The sequence below is a fragment of the Equus asinus genome, chromosome 9 (assembly GCF_041296235.1).
Source record: "Equus asinus isolate D_3611 breed Donkey chromosome 9, EquAss-T2T_v2, whole genome shotgun sequence".
In the NCBI taxonomy this organism is placed as follows: Eukaryota; Metazoa; Chordata; class Mammalia; order Perissodactyla; family Equidae; genus Equus; species Equus asinus.
In genome coordinates this window covers 8415949-8442298 of record NC_091798.1, presented here as the reverse complement: position 1 = coordinate 8442298, position 26350 = coordinate 8415949, and the positions used below count along the sequence as shown (strand labels likewise).

The 26350-nt window shown below is 44.0% G+C and overlaps 1 protein-coding gene across 1 annotated transcript; it reads right to left on the bottom strand.

Moving 5' to 3' along the window:
• Positions 1 to 13807: 13807 nt before the first annotated feature.
• THOC3 (THO complex subunit 3) lies at positions 13808 to 23899 on the bottom strand. The gene is made up of 6 exons (XM_014860031.3): positions 23511 to 23899; positions 22604 to 22760; positions 21003 to 21207; positions 19619 to 19780; positions 19398 to 19498; positions 13808 to 16002 (listed from the first exon to the last, which is right to left on the bottom strand). Exons 1-6 carry the CDS (start codon positions 23775 to 23777, stop codon positions 15839 to 15841), a joined length of 1056 nt encoding a protein of 351 aa, XP_014715517.1. The 5' UTR covers positions 23778 to 23899; the 3' UTR covers positions 13808 to 15838.
• Between the last annotated feature and the right edge of the window lie 2451 nt (positions 23900 to 26350).

Sequence of the window (26350 nt, the reverse complement as noted above, 5' to 3'; positions counted from 1 at the left end):
ACAGAAAAAAAGCAGATCACATATAGAAAAAGCAAAGATAAGGATAACACAGATTTCTCATCAGACACAAGGCAAGCAAGAAGCCAGGCAAGAGAGCAACATATTTAAAGTACTAAAGGAAAAAACTGTAAACCTAGAGATATACCTTGTTATTGGGTCAAAATACTCAACATTATTAACATTTCAATTCCCCCCAAATTGATTCATATAATCAACTCAATCCAGATCAAAATATCAGAAAGATTTTTTGTACAAATTGGCAAGCTGATTCCAAAATTCATATGGAAATGCAAAGGAGCTAGAATTCATACTCACACACATAGACACAACTCTGAAAAAGAACAACAAAGTTGGAGGGCTAAGACCACCTGATATCAAGAATTATTATAAAGCTACATTAATCAAGACAGTGTGGTATTGGCATCAAAGTAGCCACATAGATCAATGGAACAAAAGAGAAGGTGGAGAAATAGACCCACACAAATATGGATTTTTGACAAAGGTGCAAAGGAAATGCAGTGGAAAAAAGATAATCTTCTCAACAAATGGTGGTGGAACAACTGGATATCCATATGCAAATAAACAACCTTGGATTCATACTTGTCATCATCTATAAAAATTAACTCTTGGGGCTGGCCCAGTGGCGTAGTGGTTAAGTTCATATGCTCTGCTTCAGTGGCCCAGGGTTCGCGGGTTCGGATCCCAGTCATGGACCTATACACTGCTCATGAAGGCATGCTGTGGTGGCGTCCCACATACAAAATAGAGGAAGACTGGCATAGATGTTAGCTCAGCAACAATCTTCCTCAGCAAATAAAAAAAAAAGGAAAAATAAAATTAACTCAAAAATGGATCACACAGAGAAAGATAAATACCACAGGATCTCACTTACATGTGGAATCTAAAAAGAAAAATAAACAAGCTCACAGATACAGAGAACAGACCAGTGGTTGCCAGAGGTGAGGGGTGGGGGTGGACAAAATGGGTGAAGGGAGTCAAAAGGTACAAACTGCCAGTTATAAAATAAGTAAGAGCTGGGGATGTAATGTACAGCATGGTGACTATAGTTAATAACACTGTATTACATGTTTGAAAGTTTCTAAGAGCAAAAATCTTAAAAGTTCTCACTACAAGAAAAAAATTGTAACTATCTATGGTGATGAGTGTTGACTTATTGTGGTGATCATTTTGCAATATATATAAATATCAAATTATTGTTGTACACCTGAAACTAATATAACGTAAGTCAATTATATCTCAATTTTTAAAAAAAATGGATCATAGATCTAAATGTAAAACCTAAAACTACAAAACATCTAGAAGAAAACATAGGAAAAAATCTTTGTGGCCCTGGGTATCATATCATATCAAAGATTTCTTAGATCTGACACCAAAATCATGATCCAAAAAGATAACAAATCGATAAATTGGACTCCATCAAAATTAAATACTTCTGCTCTTGGAAAGACACTTTTAAGAAAAGAAAACAACAAGCCACACACAGGGAGAAAATATTTGTGAAGCATATATCTGATACAGGACTTATACCCAGAATAAATAAAGAACTCTCAAAACTCAATAATAAGAAAACAAACAACCCAATTTTAAAAAACACAGGCAAAACATTTGAACAGACTCTCAACCAAAGAAGATATGCAGATGGCAAATAAGGATATGAAGAGATGCTCTACATCATTAGTCATTAGAGAAATGCTAATTAAAACCACAATGAGATACTATTACACACTGATTAGAATGGCTTAAATTAAAAAGACTGACCATAGAAAGTGTTGGTGGAGATGTGGAGAAAGTGGGACTCTCGTGCTGGTGAAGTTAAAAACACACTTACCATAATCCAACCATCCCACTGGTAGGTGTTTACCCAAGAGAAAAGAAAATATATATCCACACAAAGGCTTATACACAAATGCTCATAGAAGTTTTGCTTGCAATAGCCAAAAACTGGAAACAATGCAAACAGCCTTCAACAGATGAATGGATAAACAAATTGTGGTATATCTATCCAATGGAACACTATTTAGCAACAAAAAGGAATGAGCTATTTATACAAACAACACTATGGAGGAATCTCAAAATAACTATGTACTTGAATGGAAGCAAGACAAAAAAGTACATGTTATATGATTCTATTTATATAAAACTCTAGAAAATGTAAACTAATCTCTAGTGACACAAAGCAGATCAGTGGTTACTTGGTGGGGAGGGGCGGGTGGAGAACAGAGACAACAAAGAGACATGAAGAAATGTTTGTGGGTGATGAGTATGTTCACTACCCTGATTGTGGTGATGGGTTTCATGAGAGAATGCAAATGCCAAAATTTATCAAACTATACACTTAAATACAGGTAGTTTATTGTATGGCAATACATCCATCAAAAAAGCGGGAAAAAAAAAGATAATGCGCGTATACAGGATGCACTGCTGCGTCCAGTACAGTCCACTTCAGGTCTTTCTTCTAACTTTTATTTAGAAATAACTGTACACTGAAAGAAGAGTTGCAAAGACGGTGCAGATTGTTTCCAAGTACCCTTCACTCAGTGGCCCCAATGTTAACAACTTACATAAGCATGGTACAACTATCAAAATCCAGTTTCGCTCCTCCCTCTTCTCTGTGGGACAGTCTGCTGCAGTCCAGCAGGCCCAGCCCCTCCAATAAGTAGGTGTAAGCCCCAGCCTCCACTCCAGCTTTATGTCTGCTGTTCTGTGCGCAGTCGACACTCCACACTCCAGACAGCTCACCATGTCCACTCCCAGCTCCATCTCTCATAAGCCCCAAAGCCTATAACTAACTTCATCCTCCACATCTCCCCAGCTATCTCACAGATGCCTCAAAAGCAGCATGTCTAAAACTGAATGCATTATTGTCCCTGTCCCCCTAAAAACTCCTCTTCCTCTTGCGGTCTTGAATTCAGCAAATGGCATTGTCACCTGTCGCCCATTCAGGCATCCTGAAGTCTTCTCTGACTCCTCCCTCTCCCTCAGGGTCCTCATCCAATATGTCACCATTAACTCTTCCTCCACAAGTTGCTCAAATCCCACCCCATAGGTCCTACCTCCACTGTCAACACCTTGATTCAGGCCATGATGTCAACTCTCATAGGGCTGTTAGAACAGGCTTTAAACACTCCTGTACTTCCAGTCTCTCCTCGTGACCTAACTTCCCCGGATGATCTTTCTAAAATGTCCACTGCCCTAAGTCTCTGCAATGGTTTCCAAATGCCTGCAGGGTGACATTCTGGCTCCAGGTATGGCATTCAAGGTCCTTTTAAAAGAGCCTTCAACATCCTCTCTTGACTATTAGCCAGCCAGTTCTCTCCTTGGAGGAGTTACCAAATGAAATTCCTCTCCCTCCCCAACTCACCAGACATCCTCATGCCTTTGCCCCTGTTGTTCCCTCAGCCTAGCAGCTTCTTTCCCATCTTCCTCACTGGAAACTCCTACCCACAGTGCAGCTCTATTTTCACCCTAAGAAAGAGCCTTCTCACAAATAACAGGCAGAATTGCAAGTCCCTTTTTGTGGACAACCAGAGCCCTTCATACATACCTTAGAGGCAGCTTTCTTTGTATTCCCCCCAGTAGATGCGAAAGCCTAAAGAGTAAAGATTGTTTTGGGGAACTTGGGATCTTACAGACACACTGATGAATGGATGAATGGATAAAGAGATAAGCAGATGTATTCATGGATGGGTGGAGAAGTCGACTAATGGAAAGATGAAGAGCTAATGGATAGACGGATGGATGGATGAATAGATGAAGAGATCATAAGCACTTCAAGGGCAGAAATTGTTTCTTACTCAACTTGTTTTCACAGGGCCTAAAATAGGACCTGGAATACAGCAATAGATGTTCACTATATGTTGCCGGAAAAGTGAATGAATGATTAAAACACCAGGTTATTATGGTAAAAGTTTTGGACTAGGAGTCATAAGACCCGATCTCTAGCTTTATCTGTATCTTCAAGTTATTTATGTAAACATGGGCAACTTAACCAAACATTTTCAATTTAATCTATAAAATGGGTAGGCTGAATTAAATGACTTGTAAAGTCCTTTCCAAGCATTCTTTGGTTCCCTGATTTGAAGTTGCCCAGATCTAAGACAAGGCCATGGGATGGGAGGAGGGGCCACATTTGAGTAAATGTGCACGCACTTACAACTTGTCCCAACGCAGAGCTGATCCCAGATCTCTGCCAGCCACGAGGAAAAAAGAGTTAACACACTCCAGATGAGATTCTGTCAAACTGTCTGGCAGAAAGCCTTGTGATGGAAATGAAAGACAGGCTGATAGTAGAGCCTGAGGGGTGATTATGAGTGAAACATGAATCTCTGTGAGGCTGCACCCACTGCAAGTTGAAAGGAAGGAAGGGCCAGGCTACACAAAGCCTTCCCAGGGCCCTTGGCTGCTGGCCAAATGCACCCTTTATCCAGAAGGACGGTTGTTTGTTCACAGAATACGTGGTCTGTCCTGCCAGAGTCGCACCTGGACTCCTGGCATGCTCTGGAGTAATCACTGTACAGAGAACACATCTATCAGTTACAGACAGATACGTGCCAGGCACTGTCCATATATCACCTCCTCACTTCTCCCAGAAACCCTGGGAGGCAGGAATGATGATCTTCACTTCATGGAGGAGGAAAATGTAGCCAGTGAGTGGCAGATTGAGGATTTGAACCCAGGGGACTTTGGCTGCCTGTCTGTGGACAGCTGCCCTGGAACTGGTCAGGTAAAAATCTGGAGACTTCAGACTTCATGCCACACCAAATGGCAGGGACACTTCCTGGAGCTTGCCTGATCCCTTTGCTACGTGCTTTCACACTGATCCAAACCTACATTCCTGAACCATTACTTCCACATTGTGACAGGGACATTGAGACTCAGACTGACAGGTGAAGTGATCCAGCCATGGTCACACAACTTGTAAACACTGGAACTGGGATTCCATCCTTGAGAACTAGAGTCAGGGCTCTTAACTGGTGGCTTATTCTGTTTCCATGTGGTAGTTGTGATAGACATCTGTGGATTTTACCTAAAACATTCATTTTGCCTTCCTCAGGTGACCTCATCTGATTTTTGGGGGGGGAATCACACCCACCCCACCCGCCACCACCTCAGTCCAAGTGATTTGGGCAGCAGTGACATGCCCTGTACTCTCTCTATCTCGTGCAGCGGGTACAGATGATCCTCCTGGTCACAGGGAATGCATGTGACCAAAGATGTCCAATGAGACTCAATCCCTCGACACCAGAGGAAACCACGGAGAAAGAGGCACCTTCTTTCTACTGGGATTTCTGAGCTGGTAATAGGGAGGATGGGAACTGCTGGGGCCACCTGTGACTGTACAAGGGGACAGCCTGCCAGAGACTGAAGCCGACACAGAGAAAAGCAGGGATAAGAGATGGAGAGAGACAATTTCCTGAGGACGTATCTTGAGATCCTGGATCCAGCCACATCTAAATATATTCCAGGTATGTGAGCCAGTGAATTTCCTTTCTACTTAAATCAGTCCGAGTCAAGTGTCTCTCACATGCACCTAAGAGGCTCCAAGTCAATACGCTCCCTTCATCTCACTGAATTATCACCACTTATGTCCTTGGCTGTTGACCTATTAGACCCAGCTCACTTGAGGCAGGGACTGGGTCAAAGCCACCACTGTGTCTCAGTGCCTGACTGCAACACTAGCCTGATGAATATTTGTTGAATGAATAAAAATCTAGCTTGCTTCAGTGGTCTTTTGTGAAGTTGCAGACATACTGGGCCCAAGAAGCCTGAATTCTCTGGCCCAGCCCACCATTCCCCTCCTTCTCCTCCACCATTTTCAAGGCCTAATTCAAAGGCTGTCCCCTCTGAAACGGGCCCACAGCCCCTACCCCACTCCAGAAGTGCTCTTACCTGCATCAGGACCTCCGTTAGAACGTTTCTGCCTTGTGTGGTAATTAGAGCCCATGCCTGACCCCTCCTACCAGAATAAGACGTCCTGAGGACAGGGTCTAAACGGAGTCATTTATGTACCAAGCCAGCACCTGGCACCCTCCAGAGCTCAGAAAATATTTTCTGAATTCAAGGGCTCATTTCATTCAATAAACATTTGCCAACCACTAGTATAAGCCAGGCACTGAGAATACAGAGGTGAATACGGCATGACAGTTAAAAATAATGATAATAACAGCTAATGTTGACCACACTTGTACTTTGTGCCAGGCACTGATCTAAGCACTTCACTTGTATTAACTCGTTTAACCTTCAGCGCAAACCAGTGAGGTAGCTACTATCACTACTGGCCATTTTATCCCTAAATGAGGAAACTAAGACTCAGATGTCAAAGATTTTGCCCTACTGAGATGGTAAGTGGCAGAGCCAGGATTTGAACCCAGGCAATCTGGTCCTAAATCCATGCTCTTAACTAGTCCAGTATGCAGTGTGATCATGAGTACTTAATAGGCTGCTTTGTCATAAACCTGGCCTTCTCCTTCCTAATGTCTGTAAGCTCCACTTCTGCAAAGAGCTGGGCTAAAAGGAGAATTGACCGTGCCCAGTATTTCTGAAAGAAAGAGCTTGGCTTCTGGAGTGAGACACACAGGTTTGAATTTCTAACAGCACCACTCTTTGGCCCTGGGTATCCTACTGCAACCTCTCTAAGTCTCAGTCCTTTCAGGATTAATAATAGCTCATGGGCAGTTATTAGGGTTAAAAGAGCAAATATGTGAAAATCACTTAGCACAGAGCCTGGCCCATATCACACAATCAATAAGAGCAGGCTGCTGTCATTGGTACCTCATATTATTCTTATGGAATAAAGCAACTCATCAACATACAGGGCTTGGCACAAGGTACACCATCAAATATTATAAATGTGCTTCCAGTTTTTTTCCTTCCCTCACCACATTCTATGACCTTGAAAGAGTACTGCACTTCTCTGAAATGATTCAACCAGCGCTGTTTACCAGGCCCCTAGAAAGCCTTCCTTCCAGCCAGCCTTCAAAATGGATCAAGGATTTGGAATTCCCTCTATTTCTCCACCCACAGGATCAAAGGGTGCAGGCAAGGGCTGGGGAGCGGGGGAGGAATGCAAGATGGAACAGGCCCCAAGTTTTGAACTGGCAGAAGAGCAACTGTGGTTCATCCCAGGCTCTGCTGAGCTTCAGGGCCCAAGCCCCCATGTTCTGCTCTGCCTGTGCCCTTGAGAAATAAACACAGCTGCCAGAAAGCAGGATGCTTCAGCCACGGCTAATCCCAGGCCACAAGACGAGCAAGAATTCAGAGGTGCCCTGCGATGCAAAGTGTTTTCCAAAAACGTCAGCAAGTACATAGAGTAAGGAGGGAGGGAACAGCGCAATGCAAATACACAATTAGGCTTCAGAACAGGACTAAAGGCTGAATGCACAGACCAGCCCCAACCTTCTGGGCAGGCGCCTTCCTTGGGAAGCCTTGGCTCCACTGCCCTCTAGTGGCCAGACAGGGGCCAGCCGGCAGGTTTCAACAGTTCCAAGTGCTGGAAGGATCACAGGGTTTGGAGCCTCAGAGAAAACAGATCCCCTCCTCTCCACCCGTCCGTCACCAGCCTATCAGCCTCACCTTGACCTCTCCCTTGCAATTCTGCAACAGGCTCCTCGCTGGTATTAATAAAAATAATAAAACCTACTGATGCTGACTGCAGGCACTGTGCCAAGAGCTTAAAAACAGTATCTCACTGGATTCTTACATCCTTTCGAACTGGGTAGTATCCCATTTACAGAAGAGGAAACTGAGGGTCACAGATTAGAGGACTTGGCCAAGGCCACTTGGCTAGCTACAAGCGGAAGAGCTAAAGTTTAAACTCAGCAGCACCCTGAGCCAGGCCCACATACCGAAGAGCTTCACCACCACCAGCAGCCGCCCCTAGGAATCTGCCAGAACTTCAGATGCTCAGGCCTCCAGCCCCCCTGTAGGAACCTAAACACTCTGGCAGTGGGACCTGGCACCATGTGCTTTAACAGGCCCTCCAGGGGATTCAGAGGCACCCTAACTCGAGAAGCTCTGCGTTACACCTGCTGCTTCAGGGAGCCTCTTCCCGAATCATCGTGTCTACGCTGCCCTAGGTGGTCTTCCTAAAACTCAACTCTCCACCACTTGAAGCCCTTAAAACCCAGCTGGCAGGCCTCAGGTCTGACTCAGCACCGCAAGCAGGCCCTTCACAGTGGGCCCTGATCTACCACCCTAGCCCCACCCCATGACCCCTCCCTTAAATCCAGGGAGGCAGGGGCAGCAGGGGAGAGAGCCTGACTGATCGGGCATCTTCGCCCTCCGTGTTGTGCACACTCCCCCCAGTACTGAGATGGATGAGACTTAGTCCTCACCTGTGGGAAAACCAAACTGCCCCGAACGGGGAGCCTGAAGCTGGAAGGGGGAGGAGACACACCTACGTTCACACAGGCAGCAAGCCAAGGCCAAGATAAGAGCCGGGGACTGTCTAATGCCACAGCCCACGTGCTTCCAAGCCAGATGGAGCCAAATTGCTTAGGAAGCTGGGCCGGACCCACACCTGATGACTCTGATGTCTGACGGGCAGAGGCTTCCCACACAGGTTCTAGTCTTTGTTTATGCAGCCAGGCCAAGGGCCACCTGATTCCAACCAAAAAGCCTTTATGGGCAAATCCTAGTCTTGACCTCCTTCTCTGTGACCCTAATAACAGTGGGACAGGAGCTTGGAGAGACCAAAGCCCTGAGAGGATCCTCAGGTAACCACACCCAGAGGAGAGATGGGTTAGGCCCTGAGAGACAAGGCAGAAGAGTCCAAAAGCTCGGGTGGATACTCATCCTTGATGCAAGGATTGTGAAAGGAAAGCCGCCCCCCACTGCTCACCACCGCTGCCCTTGGCCTCGCCAGCCCAGACGGCCCGTGTCTCCATGCCTTTTCCCAGACCGGGTCCTCTGCCTCAAACCTCCTCCAAGGGCTGCCTGGCCAATTCCTACCCACTCTTCTAGGACCAACTTGAACGCCTCCTTCAGGAAGCCTTCTTCCTCCACACTCACCGTCACGCCTGTGCCTTTTCTGTGACACCACTCACCTTTCTGCAGATGGAAGAAACAGCAGGGCCCATGGCAGTGGTTCTCAACAAGCCGGACGCTAGAACCCCTGGGAAGTCTGGCCGGGATGGGGTCTGAACGTCAGGTGGTTCCAGTGGACAGCCACTGACCCACAGGACAGGCTTCGGAGCCGCACACAGATTGGGGTCCTGCTCCTCCACCTGACAGCCGTCTCAGGAGACGGAAAGCAATCGCTGAGCCTGTTTCATGCGCTGTGAACTGGGGGTTACACCACCCACCTCTCTGGGTCACTGAGAGGGTTAAATGAGGGCTTTACCCTTCTCGGCTTCCACCACTCTGCTTCTTTCCCTCCCCCGCTCTCCCCACATCCCCTCCCCTCAAAGCAAGTGTTAACAGCCAGGTTGGCAAACTGTTACTTTCCCATCCATTCATTTATTTAATAAACATTTACTGAGCACCTGCTTGGTAGTACCGAGCACAGTGTTAGATATCAGGGATAAAGCAACAAACATGTCAAATAAGATCCCAAGACACCAGCAGTCTAGTTGGGGAGATGGTCACAAAACAAACGAATGAGTAACTTCCGATGGTAAGAAGTACTCTGAGTGAATTTACAGCAAGTGAGAAGAGATCATGCAACCAGGTTGAGTGAGGCGACATTAAAGAAGAGGTAAATTAAGACCTGAATGCTGAGGACACGGTCTGGGAAGATCAGATCTGGGGAAAGTTCAATAGGAAAACACTGCAGCGTTTTCAGCAAGGGAGAGATGCAATCTGACTCACTCTTTTATGAAACAGCTATCACACTGTGTTGGCGCCATCTCCACACCAAGCTGGAGGTTCCTGGAGCAGAGATGGGCTGATCTTCACATCTGCACCATCAGCGCCGAGCCCAGGCCTGGCACAGGGCGGGTGCTGAGTGACTCGTTGAATGAATGAATCTTCTTGTCTCCTGTTATTTCCCTTCACTTTACCAAGCCAAACCTTACCTCTTCTCTGGTATCTGCCCATCAGCATCATGACAACTTTGCCACAAAGCTCCAGACGAATCACAACGTTGATAGTTAACCATCTTCTAAGACTCCCAAGCCTTTGCATCTGTGTGATTGGTAAGCCGCATCTACGCTGAACCTAAACAGTTGGCATTTTGGACCCATGTGTAAAGCATAACACAATAGAAGAACATGGCCTTCAAACTATTGACTGACTGGGTGACCCTGAGCAAGTTCCTAACCTCCCTGAACCTCAGTTTCCATCTGTAAAATGGGTCCGAGGTATAGTAGTCTGATATTTCTTCTCTCTTGCACAATGCCCAGCACTCAGAGGAAGCTCAGACAGTGCATCGATCGAACAAAGATCCCTTACTACAAAGGGCAAGAGGGCCTCCCCCTACTATGTGTTGAACACAGCACTTCAGCCGCCATCTTGGAGATGCAGTCCATCATAAACGTTCAATAATCTCAGGCCTGATCATCTGCAATCTGAATTCCACAGTGATATTTCAGGGAAGAAACTTTTCTCCAAGTTGACTTTAATTCCACTCTCGCTACAGTTGATGACCAGGTACAAATCGGCCTGTGCCCAGCCCAGATCTCTGTTGGTCCCCAATGACATCCCGAGATGTTCTGAGATTCCTTGCTGTATCTGCACCATTGCCTGACCTGTATTCTAGTAACCTAACCAAGAAGGTAAAAGGAAATGGGGGTCGAACAACTTGTTCTTGGCCAATCCATGGTGGCCCCAGAGATCCCTGATGGCATTCCAGCCAGGGCAAGTTGTGACTTTGTTGCTATGACACTGCTGGTTGTGGGGTGGGGAGGGGGCATGTTTTCACACTCTGCCTGCTTCTCCTAAGGGGTGAGATACTGAGATGCTGGATGACTTGAAGTTCAACAGCTTGTGGCTCCATGTCAGCAACAATTTCAAACATGTAAACTGCTAGTAGATTTGCAATCATGGGCTGAATACTTCCCATTTAGTGTCCCTCATGTTAAGAGGGACTTAGCTCTATAAATGGGTATTAAAAAATAAGTATTAAACATTCATTTTCTCCAAATCCCACCCCACTGCACTCACCCTTCTTTGCACAAAATGTGGTAAACTTAGGAGACAGGGAAAGCTTCCTAAGGTAGGGCTTATCTTGCACACAGATATCCTATTAACACCTGCATAACAATAATAGCTACTCATTGAACATCCATGATGTGCCAGGCATTTGACATATGCCAATTCATTTAAGCCTCATAAGCTGAACTGTCATTATGGACATGATAGAGTTAAGTAAACTGCAGCTCATGAAGGTGAAGTAATTTGACCAGTCTCCCAACTAGTGATGGGAGAATAAGGATTTGAACCCAAGTGTATCCACCTTTCACCAGGCCACACTACCAATCAGCCCAAACTGACATCACCCAGGGCCTGACACCCTCCCTCTTTTCTCCCCAATGCCATCTCATATTCCACCTGACCATCTTCTCCACATCCCAGGACACTGCCACCACCTCGGCTTTGCTCCAAGCTGCAGCACCCCTTCTCACATGTCCCCTGGCCTGTAGTCACATCCTCTAGACTCAAGACTTGCACTGAGCCCATCTCCTCTCCATCCAATCCTTTCTAGAAACCTCAGCTAACAAGAGCTTTACCCTCCTCCTACTCCTATTTCCCCCACTGGTACGCACAGCTCTGACTTAAGCTCCACTGGTTCACATGCACACATATCCATCATGGGCCCAAACAGACCACAAGCAGAAAGCAGATCTAATATTTCTCCTCTGAACCTCCCACCATGCCCAGGGTGTGATGGATGAGTCTCCTCCCTTCACAGTACCTACTCCTGGAATGATTAACGGGGCTCGCTCAGCTCTGCCATTTAGAACCAAGACAGCTGACAGACTGATGACATGTCTCTGCAGCCAGCCTCTGTTCTCCTTAGAAGCTGCTCCTCCTCACAGGGAAAGGATGTATTAAGCATCTCCCGTGTGCCAGTTGTTGTGCTAGACACTTCACAAATACTTTATCTCGTTAATTCTCCCAACAACCCAAGCAGAAGGGGATTCATCATCCCCACTTTATGGATGAGAACTGTGGGTTAGATCAATCATTGCTGGAGCCAGGACTCAAATCTGGTTCTGCTCAAGTATGAAACCAGCCTTATGTCCACTGCACCAGTGTCAGAGGGAGAGAATATCTTACCTACACATAGGTACTTCCGAGTGTGCAATGCACTTCTATATATATGATCTCTACTTCTCTCCTTAAAGATAGGGCTTATCTTTTAATTCTGTCTACGGGCTTTTTTCCTTCCCAAGAAGGCATACATTTCATGGTCCCATTTATGACTAAAATCCTTAGGGAGTAAAATATACCTTTGAACAGAAAAGGGCTTAAGGCTGTATCCACCCCACTCCTGGTCATTTTTCATTTCTTTGTTAAAGTATAGTTATTGGTGAGGAAGACTGGCCCTGAGCTAACATCTGTTGCCAATCTTCCTCTTCCTGTTTTTTCCTCCCCAAATCCCCAGTACATAGTTGTATATCCTAGTTGTAGGTCATTCTAGTTGTTCTATGTGGGACGCCGCCGCAGCATGACTTCATGAGCAGTGCACAGGTCTGCATCCAGGATCCGAACTGGCCCAAACCACTGAAGAGCACATGAACTTAATCACTTCGGCCAGAGGGCTGGCCACCATCCACCCTGGCCCCCCAGCAGCCATTCTAAACTGAGCCGGACCACATGTCACACCCCAACCAGCTGGAACACACAGATACACACACTTTGCTCTGGGACCTCCAGAATCGGCCTCTTCCTGATTCCTCTTCTGCTACTCCACACCTCAGTCTCCTGATGTGGAAAGCATAGCCTGCTTTTGACTTAGCCTGCTCCTTGGTCTAACTGCCTCTGGCCAGGACCTCCGCTCTAGCTTTCCAAGACACTCTCTCAGGAACTCTCCCCACCCCTCGCCCCCTGCTGCACAGCCTTACCCTAACACAGCTTAGGGTGAAGGGAACAATGCTCAAAGCACACACACACACCTCACACAAGCTTAACATTTGGCAGGTTTCATTCTCGCCTGATTTCATCTCAGAGTCCACAATCTCAGCAAAAAATACCATAATATTAACTACCTATTTCTTAGTTTGACTTGTAATTCCAGTCAACACAGCAACGGGTCATTGGCACAACAAATTCCAGACTTTCTCTGCCAACTAAAGTCTAGCTCAGAGCAGACCTCCCCACCCACTTCTGGTTTGCTAGTGTCTGGAGCAGTAACTATATAATACGCCTGGACTGACTGAACAATCAACGGCCAGGTGTGATTCTGAATGGCATCCTTCCTTTCTGAACTAGGAGACTCACTCAAACCATAGGGGTCCCAGGTCTGGCACAAATTATGTCATTTCTCCAGGAAGGACCAGACTTCTGAGCCCCTCTAGGACTATGAAGCCAAGGCACACAGAGGATGTTGTCAGTAAGACCTTGACAGTCCATGAGGCTTGTCACAAGCTGGAACTTGTTCCTCATGGCTACGTTTTCCTATTGCTCAAGCAGCCCCATAGGTGAAAGCAACAAATCTCTTCTTGTTTAAGTGACAGGTGGCGTGGATCGCTACTTTACACAAACCCAGAGGAAAAAATCCACATGGACGGAAGAGGAGGGAATCAATCAAATATCAAAGATCTAGACCAAAACCTTGACATCCTGTTCTAATGCTAAAGAAACACAGCAGCAACCACAGGAATGACAGATAATTGCAAAAACAAGAAACAGTGCACCAAAGTTTATTCCCAGGGACATGAACAACACTGAACTTCTGACATAATGAGGTGGCAAGTTGGTTTGCAACTGAAAAGACCATTCTTCAGGGCAAGTGGAGGCAGAGGCTGTTCTGGGGACTGAACTGAAGGAAACACTACTGAGCCTGAAGACTGGGCTCAATCGATCACGCAGTAACCTGATCACGCAGTAACCTGGGCCAAGAGTCAACTGCTCAGAGCCAAGGTCTGCTCATCTGTAAAACAGAAATGGCAAATAGAAACAGAACAACCATTGCAATAGAAGGTGTATGGGCCTTTAAACAAACCCAGATCTGAATACTGCCACTTAATGAGTAACACTGTTACTTAAACTCCCTGAGGTAGTAAGATGGTGATAAAACCCAGCCTCAGAAGGCTGTGGCAAAAATTGAGTTAGCTGATGAAAACTGCTCATTACAGTACCAGACACATAGGGAATGTCCAACAACTAAAAACATCTATTAAGACTTAGTGAGTATTTATAATACTGCCCAATATGGTGCTGAGCACCTTGCATGCTTTATCTTGTCATACTTGATTTGTCTAGCCTTCAAGATTTTTATATAGATAAACATGTTTTTATCTATAAATATGAGCATAGGAAAACTCCTAGAAGGATATACACAAAAATGCTAAGAGTGGTTATCTCTTGGTGCTAGGAATATTTTTCTTTTTGCTTACCTGCTTTTTCCAAAATTTTCTACAAACATCACTTACTGAGATCTATTTCTTTATTTTTAATGCTGAAATAAATTAAAATACAATGAAAATGAAGACATTGCTCACAGGTAAAATGCCCTATGCAAGCTATTCCTTTTGGAGGTAAGAGCTAACAAAAGCTCTGCTTTCCCCGAGGAGCTGGCACGTGCTCTTCTTTTTAATAAGAATTGGCTGACTATATCCTTCTTCACTTTGCCAAAATTTTAGTTCCATCATTCTATTAGGTCCTTATTCTTTACATATTTCTGTTTTAATTTCCCCCATCTTGACTTTCTATTCTAATTTATGTCTTATCCTGATTTTGTATTTCTCATTTATATTTTACTACTTTTCTCAGTGTTTATAAATTTATCTACAAATCCTTTGAAGAAGGAGGCCAAGAATACAAACACATACACAACATATAAAGGATTGCTATTGTCCATGCACTTCATGTTCTGTCCCTGCATTTTAGAGTTCTTGGTTAAGACATTAAGTGATAGAACTACAACCTTTAAACTCTATTTGAGATTTTTTTAAATGCAAAACTATACCACTCTGTAATAATATAATCAGGTGATAATACCATAATTTTAAAAGTTCTAAAAGTCTTATTCTAAAAAAGTTTTATTAAATGCTCAAGTCTCACAATTATATATATTTCTTTTTTGTTTTTTTTCTGGGGAAGACTCACTGTGAGCTAACATCGGTTGCCAATCTTCCTCTTTTTCTTTTTCTTCTCCCCAAAGCCCCAGTGCATAGTTATATATTCTTGTTGTAGGCCCGTCCAGTTCTATGTGAGCTGCCGCCACAGCATGGCTACTGACAGATGAGAGGTGTGGTTCCACAACTGGGAATGGAAGCCGGGCCACCAAAGCAATGAGAGCACCAAAGCTGAACCACTAGGCCATCAAGCCTGGCTCATATTTCTTTTTTAATTATAAAAAACCTCCATCCCCATCTCACCCTTCCTCACCCACCCCTCCAAACTCAGTATTGTTTAAGCAGAAGAAAGCCCAACAAAGTCCACTATCCACCCAAAAGCAGGAAGACAGCAGGTCCCCAGAGCACAAGGTGTGCTAGTGCCCTCACCTGCACTGGCAAGCCCTCATGTGGGAGGGAAGAAGCGGAACAGCTAACACAATGGGAAGGGAACTGGAATGGGCACCTGACCAAAGACTTTCATAATTTATACCAATTCACAAATACTTTAGGTCTCACAAACCCCAAGAGAACAGACCAAACTAATTACACAACAGAAAGCCGCTGCCAGGGCCTCCTCCCTACGTCAGGTCCTCCTATCAGGAATCGTTAGGAAGCCCAAACAGCTTCACAGTTCCTGCTTCCCGACTGCTGTCATATTTGCCGTCTTTGTCATCACAAGCAAATGCCAGCAGAGGTCTCTTGGGGTGCCAAGCCACGGTGAAGGTTGGGGACTCACACTGCACCTCCCATAGCTTGTCACCTATAAAAATCAACATAGAGAAACCAATCAATATGTTAATAAGAGACCACACTCATTAAATACTTACCTATATTAACTTGTTTAATCCACTTAATAACCCCATGAGATAGTACAATCATTACCCCATTTTACGGAGGAGGAAACTGAGGCACAAACAGGTCACAAGCCCGTAGGTGGCAAAGCAGGATCTGAACACAGGCAGGTTAACTTAACTTAAAAGCCTATGCTCTGAACCCCTATTCTTTACTCCCTGAAAAAACAGTAACAGGACTTACTCTTTGTTGAGCACCCCTTATGAATCAGATGAACTATACTTTATTTCAATAAAATATAATGACAACCCAGCAAGGCAGGTAATAATTTTAAACCCCATTTTATAGAAACAGATAACTTAACAGTTAAGTCACACCTCAAGGGAGAAGCAGTTAACATATGAAATTAGTCTGTTTCCAAAGCCACAGATCTTTCTGCTAAACCATGATGCTTTGCAAATAGGTTTCTTTTCCCCAAAATCTTACTCCTTCTACTTGTTGAAATAAAACATGATTTTCCCAAAGCTGTTATTTCTTTAGTCCTGCTTAACCTTTTTTCAACCTTAGGGTTAAGATTAATGTAGTAAAACATTTACAGTGTGATACCAATTTAAAAATGCAGGATACATTGAATTATACACTTAAAACTGGTCAACTACATGGTATGTGAATTATATTTCAATAAAGCTGTTTAAAAATACATACATTCATATACATATGCACGTTTGTGTGTATATATATAGAGAGAGAGGTTTTTTTTAAGTAATTCTACTTCAGAGACAGTTAACCACTCTTCATGATGCTGGGATCTGGCAGTCTACAGCTATCTGTCTGAGCAAATTTCTAAGTTACAGACATAAAGAATGGTTTGAGTCTGTTACTCCTCTTTCGTTTCTCTTTAGGCCTTTAACTCCATGTCATTTGCTATGGGATTGGTAAAGATAAAGAAATAGACACAGTTCAAGAAAACCAGAGTAGACATGACGAGGCCTTCTAAAATGTTTCCCAAATAACCATGTGGCTTCATAAACTTTAATATCTTGATCACTTATTAGAAAGTTTAATCTCTGAATGATAAATAAGGTGCTGACTGTGTGAGACTGACATTACTATTCCAGACCATCAAAGTTCCAATAGACTTTTGCAGTGTGTCTGAAAAGCTTAAAATCAAGTGGACTGTATTAAAATGCGGTTCTATTATATATGCTATCAGGAATACAATTAAAATTAAATCTCACTTTGTTTTACATTTACCCATTAAAAATATGTAGGATACAAAACTGTATCTAATGTATGATTCCAACAACACAAAAAATAGATACATAGGAGGAAAAAAAGACTAGAAGGAAACACACTAAATGTTAGCAATGGTTATCTCTAAATTACAGACCTATGTATGACTGTTAATTTCTCCTTTATATTTGTTAGCATTTTCCAAATATTCTATAATGAGCATGTATTACTCTTATTTTACCAACTAATCTACGAAGACATACTGCATAAAATTCAAACAGTACAGGGTACAGAGCAGCACTGCACAACAGAAACTTCTGTGATGGAAAGGTCCTATGTTTGCAATGTCCAATACACTTCCCATAGCCACATGTGGCTACTGACTCCTTGAAATGTGCCTATGGTGACTGAGGAACTAAATTTTTTATTTTGTTTAAGTGATTTCCATAATAATTAATAATTTAAGTCTACATTTATCCTTTTCCTTATTGTAGTCTTCCTCCAATCTCATGAGTCTGATATGAGTTCTTCTAAATGTTTTTCTACCGAGTTAGCATTGGTTTCTTTCCCTAAATGGAAACACATCACACGCACTGACTGGCCACCTGCTTTGCTCTTTCAGTACCATGTCTTGCAGAGCTTCCACATCAGTGCACAGAAAACTGTCTTTCTCTTGGCACACTGTAACATGACTGTGTCACCACTTATTTAATTAGTCCATCATAACGAAAATTTAGACTGTTTCCCATCGATGCATAAAACAATGCTGTAAATATACAATTGTACTTTACTTTGATAATCATCTTGCTTTTAATTTTTAACCTGGGTTATAGAAAAAATGAAAAACAAACTCAACAAACCGACATGTTAAAAGTATTTGTCTAAACCATTAAAAAAAATAATACAGCCATATTTTATATATTCCTAAAAGATTATATGTGAATTAAATCATATTTTACATGTATTAGGTAAGGTAGATAATTAAAAGAAACTTGCACAAAGACAGCCTGGGAAAAACATGCACATGCATGCATGCTGCTAAGAGCAAACACTGCAATAACCTTTCTGTGAGGTGGTTTAGTCCTTCACAAAATGTGAACACCTTAAGACTCAGTAATCCCACTTCGATGGTTTACCCAAAAGGACAACCACATAAGTAAAATGAAATACATAAGGGATATTCACAGCATTATTTATAATGGTGCAAAGATTAGATGCCACCTAATAGTTGGGCGACTTAAGTATGTACTGACATATAGTCAAGGATATACTTAGCATATTCAATGGAATTCTAAACCCCATTACAAGCGGCAGTAGAGCTCAGTAGCCATCGCCATGTAAGAAGCTGTAACATTCTGCCCGTGAGGCGGGCGGGTCCCAGAGCAGCGGGAGAGTACCCCTGCATAACATGAACCAGGGTCACATAAGGAGCTGCACGTCTATCCAGATGGCTAGACAACACTCACCACAATGTCACCAACAGTGGCACTCTTTAAATTGTGGCATTTCAAGTTTTTTACTTTCTTCTTTGACATTTTCTATAGAGTTTGAATTCTTTTACCAAAGTACCATGTATTTCCCAAAACAATAAAGCTACATTAAAAAGTACATGAGGAAATTCTTTTGTAAAATGCATACTCTCCTCCCATTTTTCTATATTCAAGTTCTTTTGTTGTTTTTAAAGCAAATCACATCTACTTTGATAATTCTTTAAATTATGAAAAAAAATACATCTTTTTAAGTTCACATACAGATAAAAGATAGAAATATACCAGAACAAACACTTGAAGAGGTTGCAGTTAGATGGTGGGACCACAGGTGATGCTCTTTTCTTCCTCCTACTTTCTGTATTTTAAATTTTTCATTACAGTAGAAGAATTAAGAGTTAATAAAATGTAAAACATTTTCCTAAATCACTTTCTTTCAGACTTGTCCCCTTCTTTCCTCTTTGCTCCCTCATACCTGACTATAACAGTCTAATAAACAAATTTGTCTTAAAGAGACAAGTTCATTTATGATAATACTGGTTTATTAGCAATGTGCAGAGATGAAATACATGACAAAAGAAGTCCTGATGGCCAGAGGTGAAAGACAGAAGATTCTCCTTAAGGCAGGGAGGGTTTTAGTTACCTGTCTCTACTTCAGCAATGTCAATAAAATGATCTTCTGATGCCGATGCCAGCATTTTCCCATCATGGCTAAAACTGAGGGTCCTCACAGGCCAATCCAGCCTATGATACAGAAGAGACAGAGCAGACATTAGAATAACCCAACAAGAGGAGGGCACAATTTCACCCACATGAAGTACAACTAATTTATCCAACAAGAAAAGTGCTGGCAGAGTCACTTACCTGGAAAAGCACCGAACACACACTAACTCATCCACATCCCAGAGGCTGACCAAAGCGTCCGCACTTCCTGTGGCAAAGTACTTCCCCATGGGGTCAAACTTGATACAGATGCAGTTGGAAGGATGGGCGTTGATGGACTGCACAGGCTTCAGCTCTGGGTAGCTGAGAAACAAGACAGGCAGCAATCAAACTGTGGGAAGAGGACTGAGGTGTTAAGACGATAATAGGAGACACTGAGAAAGAAAACCAAAGATGACAGAACAAATATCAAAAACTGTAATTCAAGAAAACTTTCCTGAAACAAAAAAAGATTTCAAACAACATATTGAAAGGACACACCACATATCTGGGAATATGAACCCAGACTAACCAACACGAAGACATACACTAGCAAAATTACTGGATAAAATTCAAGTTGCTCAGCATAGAATTTCAGGCCTTTTATAATCTGGTCCCAAATTATATTTCAACTTTATCTTCCCATTTTCAGGCCATCTCTTCAGATACTTTACCTGCCACCACTCCCAGCAACCCTACCAACTACTCTCCAAATAAGTCATGCTCCTTCACACCTGTTTTGCCCTTTTAGTGATTCTTAAAATTCTACTCATCTTTCAGGGTCAAGCTCAGAAGCTGGCTCACTCAATCCCCGACCCCCAATATGATGTTTCTTTCCTTAAAATTCCACAGCAAACTCCCAGGCGCTCTATCACAGAACCCATTGCTCACTTAGGATGGTAGAAAGACCACAAGTGGACAGACCTGATATTCATTCCACAATTTTGTTCATCGAAAAAACAAATATTTACTGAGATCCTTACTTTGTGTAGCAGGCACTGGGCTAGGCCCTGAGGATTCAACAGTAGACAAGTTAAATACAGTCCCTACCCTCATGGAATGTACAGTCTAAGGTAAGATACAGACAAGTAAACATGCAGTTACAATGTAGAAGGAGAAATGCCACCAACAGAAAGTACATAAAATAAGCTTCTAACCTGCCTCTAACCTTGGGGGAGGGAGGTGCTGAAGACGGCCTCCCTGGAGGGGAAGGGATATTTTAACTGAGACTTTAAAAGTATGAATTAGCCATAATTCAAGGTGCATCCAATTCTAGCACTCACTAGCTGACTAGTGACTTAACCTCTTTGAATCCCAGATCCTCATCTGCCAAATGGGAAACACACCATCAACACCCTGGAATTTCCGTGAGGACTCAGTAAAATATAAGGTGCCTGGCTCAAAGATACTTAATATAGGTTAGAATTCTTTATTACTATCTGTCCTTTAGGCTCCTTCAGGATAGACTCACATCTGCTTCATCACTAGATCCACCACAGCACCCAGTGGGAGACATGACAGTCCCCTAAGCTAGAACCCCCCTCACCTGAGGATGTTGATACAACCGTTGCCATTTGTCAGGAAGAACATGTTATTGTCATTGTTCCAGGAGATTTCATTGACCTCAAACTTGAACTGCTCCTCTGCTTTGGAACGGTGTGTTTTGGCATCAATAAAGGTCACCACATCATCCTTGTTGCCTACAGCAATGGTCTGCCCGTCGGGACTCCAGCAGATATTAATGTTCTCCCCTGGGAACCCAGACATAATCAGAAAATACCGTTTGCCCATAATCCTCCCGAAGTTTATTTTGTTAGCCTAGACAGACCAGAGCTATCTCCAGAGCTCATTCATTAAGGTCCTGGTCAACGGGAGAGAACTACCACTTGCAGATCATAACTATGAGTCCAGCACATTCATCTACAAATCTCCCCATTTGGTCCTCACTTATTTCTCTAAGGGACACTTCATTATCCTCATTTTACAGATGAAGAGATGCAAGATAAGAGAGATGAGCCAGTGTCAAAGGTACGAAGTAACAGAGCCAAGATTTTAAACTCAGATTTGACTCTAAAGCCTCTTATTCTCTCTTACACCAGCATTTTGCAAACTCCAGTAATTTACATGCCATTTTCACAATTTTTTTCCCCTCCACGTAACAGCCATACTTTCTTTATTCAAGATTTTTCTTAAAATTGACTCAAAAAAATTTTTACTTAAATTTTAGCTTCAATTTAGCAATAAATTCTATGAGCTAGTTCCTTTTTTGTAGTAGACATTAAAACATATATGTAACCAGTTTCTAATGGTCATCCAAGTGCCACCTAAATTATGCACGCATCACCTTTTGTATACTTAGGCAAAGCACTACATCATTCCACCTTCAGGTACAAGTCTTATCAACCACGTCCAGTGGCCCACACTGAACACATCAATTAAAAATTTCATCAGCCTTACCAATTCTAAAATACATATTTTTCCACATTTCACTATCCATGATGCATCTGAAAATGCATCAGGATATATCTCAAAATTTGAGGAATACACGGTTATCCAGAAGCTTTAGTTTCCTTCCTGACAGTATATAAAATATTGGCGCATCTTATAATCAATGACATCTTAGTCAATAGAATACGATAAATGGCCTCAAGGTTTATAAGACAATACCAGGTGGAGAATAGTCTATAAATTACTGTACAACTTCCAGGTCATTTTCTCCCAGATATCAAGACCATTCAGTCCAAGATCAGCCACTCTAGCCTATCAGCAGTTTCCTAGGTTCTCCACGCCTTTGCAAGTGCTGTTTCCTCCTAGAAGTGCCTCCCTCCCCATCACCCACTGCACCCTGACCACTTTCGCTCCGTGAGGCCTTCACTGCCTCCTCCAGGCAGACAAGTGTTTCCATTCTGGGTATCTCCCTTATCAACGTCTCCACTATAAGACCATGTCATACTATGCTAATTTTTTTTAATGCATATGCCTCTTTCCCTGCACTAAACCATGAGGTCTTTGGAGCTGGAAACTGTCTTATTCAGCTCAGGACGTCCCACACCTAGCACAGGACCACACACAGAAAAGATATTTGAAAAATGCTTGTTGAATGAATATAAGTAGCTTATCTTCCTTTTGCCCCCTCTCTGAAGTCACCTTTAGTGTTCACAGTGGCAATGCATTTGGTCGTCCTCACATCCCAGATGCGAATGGTTTTGTCTCCAGACGCAGTAACAAAGAGGTCGGGATTGCTTGGATGCCAACAAAGCTGGTCCACACTATCCCCATGTCCCCGATAATTGTTTTCTTTGACCTGAAAGAACAGAATCCAAATGTCACTTCACACATATGTACCTGCTTCCGTATGTAACTTAACCTTATTCAAACCAAGGTATCTTGTGACCAAGAAAAATCTGGATAATTAAAAAAGAGTCCAGTCCTTCCAAGCCTCTTCCCCAAAGCTCTTCCCAATACCCACCCCCTCTTCCTCCTCAATCACTCTGAACTGTGCAGAGGCTGTGTCCCACATCAATGCCCTTACTCCTTGCCCTCCCTAGCCTTCCTCCTTCTTTCTGGTTTTCCACTTTCACTCTGCTACCAAGGTTCCCAACCCACTTGCTCATCCCCACAGGAGGCCCTATCATTTTCAAAGGGGCCCTTCTCGCCACCATACAATTCCTTCCTACCACTCCCCCACACCCCCACCTCACCCCAGGCCCACCCCCCTCCTCACCACCAGTCCTCACTCTGTCCTCACCTCCACTCCCCGTCATCTTCACCCCCCCTTACTACGTGCTCCCTACACACCCCCACCTCCCCCTTCCCATCACTGTCTCCCTCTCCACCACACTGCTTCCTCACCCCTTACCACCGCAGCGCGTTCACCCTCCCTCGACACCCCACACTCCTCCTCCTCGCACCACACCCCCTCCTCACCCCTCCCCTCGCCTCCTCCCTTCTTTTCACCCGCTCCGCCCCCCTCACCGCCATTCTCTCCTCACCACTACACCTCGCTTCACCACAGCCCTCTGTCCCTGGCCCGGGCCGGGCCCTGGCAGCTCACCAACCGGTCCTTCTCCAGCAAGAAGACGCTAGCCGTCTTGTCGAAGGACCCCGAGGCCAGGCGACGTCCGTCGCAGCTCCAGGCCACCGAGTGCACCTTGGCGCTGTGCGCCGGGAACTCGCGCGTCTTGCTGTGGCCCCGGAACAGCTCCTGCATCCCAAGCACGTAGCGCGTCGGGCCGCTGGTCACTGAGCACCAGGAGGCCATGGAGCCGGGACCGCTCTGGCCCAGGGCCGAGGGCCCCATGGCCGCCGCGGGGACCGCCATGCCCAACTCCCGGACACCAGGGCAGCCGCCGCGACCCGGGAACACTCAGTCCTGCTGCCGTCAGCGCACGCATGCGCTCGGAAGAGGCCTCGCTCCCGCGCAACAGCACTGTAGGCCACCCGGAAGGGACTACAAACCCCGGCATGCAGCGCGTGCCCGTTTGTTGCCTTTTCAAGCAGTAGTGATTCCGCTTTAAATTTCCTTCACAGTTAAACATTCTGAGGTTTTAAGGGTCCGTGTTTCCCCCTTACCTACTGCTTGATAGATATATTTGTGTCCCAAATTTAATCGAAGACGGAAACCAACGCTATACTTCTAAACTTGTTTCCCATCAGTAAAACACCTTTTTTCTAGGGTTGCTCACCACCCCACAGCTCCCTCACTTAGCGCAGAATGCCTTCAACTTCTTACTGCAGAAGGACCAGCTGGTGAGCCTGTCCTGAGTAAAGGGCTGGGGGTTTGTGGGGTCAGCGCAAGGGAGCGGGGAAAAGGTGTTGAGGCATCTCTGGAGATTTGTTTGCTTGGTGAGGAAGATATGCCCTGAGCTAACATCTGTGCCAGTCTTCCTCTATTTGGTATGTGGGACGGTAACAGCATGGCTTGATGAGCAGTGTGTAGCTCCGTGCCTGGGATGGGAACTGCAAACTCACTCGGGGCAGCCAAAGCTGAGCGATTGAACTTAACCACTATGCCAGGGCCAGCCTCTGGGAACTATTTAAATAAATTCTTTGTTTTTAAAAGACACTATATGCACATGATTATATACGCAAAAAAAATATGAAAGATACAGAGTAAAAAGTCAGTGTCTACCTGTGTCCCCTACATTGGATTATTCCCCACCCTAAACACCCCTACCTTAAAGGGATGGTGAGCAGCCAGCGCCAGCCAGGCCCTGGAGAAGGGCTGTGGGCTGGGGAGGGTTTTGGAGGTGATTCGGCAGCTAGAAATTTGTTTAAAAAAGCAAGCTCTTGTGAATTTACAATTATCTCAAAATTAAAAGTTTAAAAACAAATCTTTTTTAAAAAGTAACACATGTACTTGGTAACATATGTAGAAAGTACAAAAAAAAAAATGAGTAAAAAGTTAATTTCCTTTCCTCATGTCCCGAAAGTCCTCTTCCAAAAAATATTATTAAATTTCTTATGTGGCCTTCCAGTGATAGTGTAAGTGTAAATAAGCAGCTTGGGAAAGGTAGATACATGTTTGTCTATCCTCTTTCCTCTGAAAAACAGTAGCACTTCTTACATAACTTGCTGTCTGTATTAAACACATGTAAGAAATCATTTCTTATCAGTATATGCAGGTGACTCATTCTTCTTGATGGATGTAAAATCATTTATTCAAGTGATCCCCTTGATGGACATTTAGTGTCCATGAATTTGCTTGTAGAACAATACTGGCATGAATATACAAACTTCATTGTGCACATATGCACTTTTTCTTTGCATAGATATTGCCAAAACACTCATGAAGAGGTTCTAACCACCTACATTTCCCCCAGCAGCATAGGGGAGTGTCATAAGGTCATAAATACTACGTGAGTCCACAAAGAAAGCACAAGGTTCTGAGAAGGGCCTTAGGAAATGAGGCCCTTTTCTTTCCCCAATTCTCTTCCCTACCACTCCAACCAGAAATTCTTGGAGTCTTCAAAGGTTTGTAGACGCCAAAAAAGACCAGTGAAGTCGCTAAAACCTTGGGGTAGGAGACTATTTGGTGTCTAATTTTCTTTCCGTAATTTTTGTTTTCAGGAATCTTCTTCATATGCCAGCACACACATACACTGAGGATCTATATGGTGAAAATTAATAAAAGGAAACTTTATTTAAAATGGAGTCAGGAGGCCAGAAGGGGGCGCTCCCACACAGTACCACTGAAGGGCAGTTACAGGAAGGATTGTCAACAAGACCCAACAAGAAGAACGGTCAACAGGAAAGAATGGTAAATTAGAGGCCTCAACAGGAAAGATGCACATTGCATTTCCTGGAGGAAATTGACTACCCCAGCAACTAAGCCAATGAGAACCTGTCATCACCTGAACTCCTGCGTTCTTCGGATGGACTTCCTCTCAAAACAAACCCTCCCAACTACCTCCCTTTTCTCTGTAAAATAACATTCCCCTCTTTTGCTTGCTGGATTTGCCTGTGGTCTGCCATAGTGTCACCAGTGTATTCCCTAAGTAACTCGAAGGAAGTTTAAAGGAGCTTAACACTCCCTCAAGGTTGTTTTTCAGAGCCATGTCAGCATCAACCAGCCTGAACCAGATCAAGCCCCACTGCAAGGGCAGCACCTGCGCAGATGACCTGAAGATGACCAGAAAATGCCCTCTTCCTCATCTCAGTACTGTAATCTCCAGCCTAGGAGGAGCCTAGGTCTTAGTAGCATAACACATGATTTACATGAGAGCATGTTTTCAGTCTGTGCCTGCACCAGCTGATACCCACCTCTACATGTGATGATGAAACTTCCCTTCTAAATATTCATTCCCTCCTGAAACAAAAGGACCTGCTTCCCTTTGTTCAGGGAGTCCCAACTTTGGAAATGATTCTGCATGGTCGCCTGTTTGCTGCAAATAT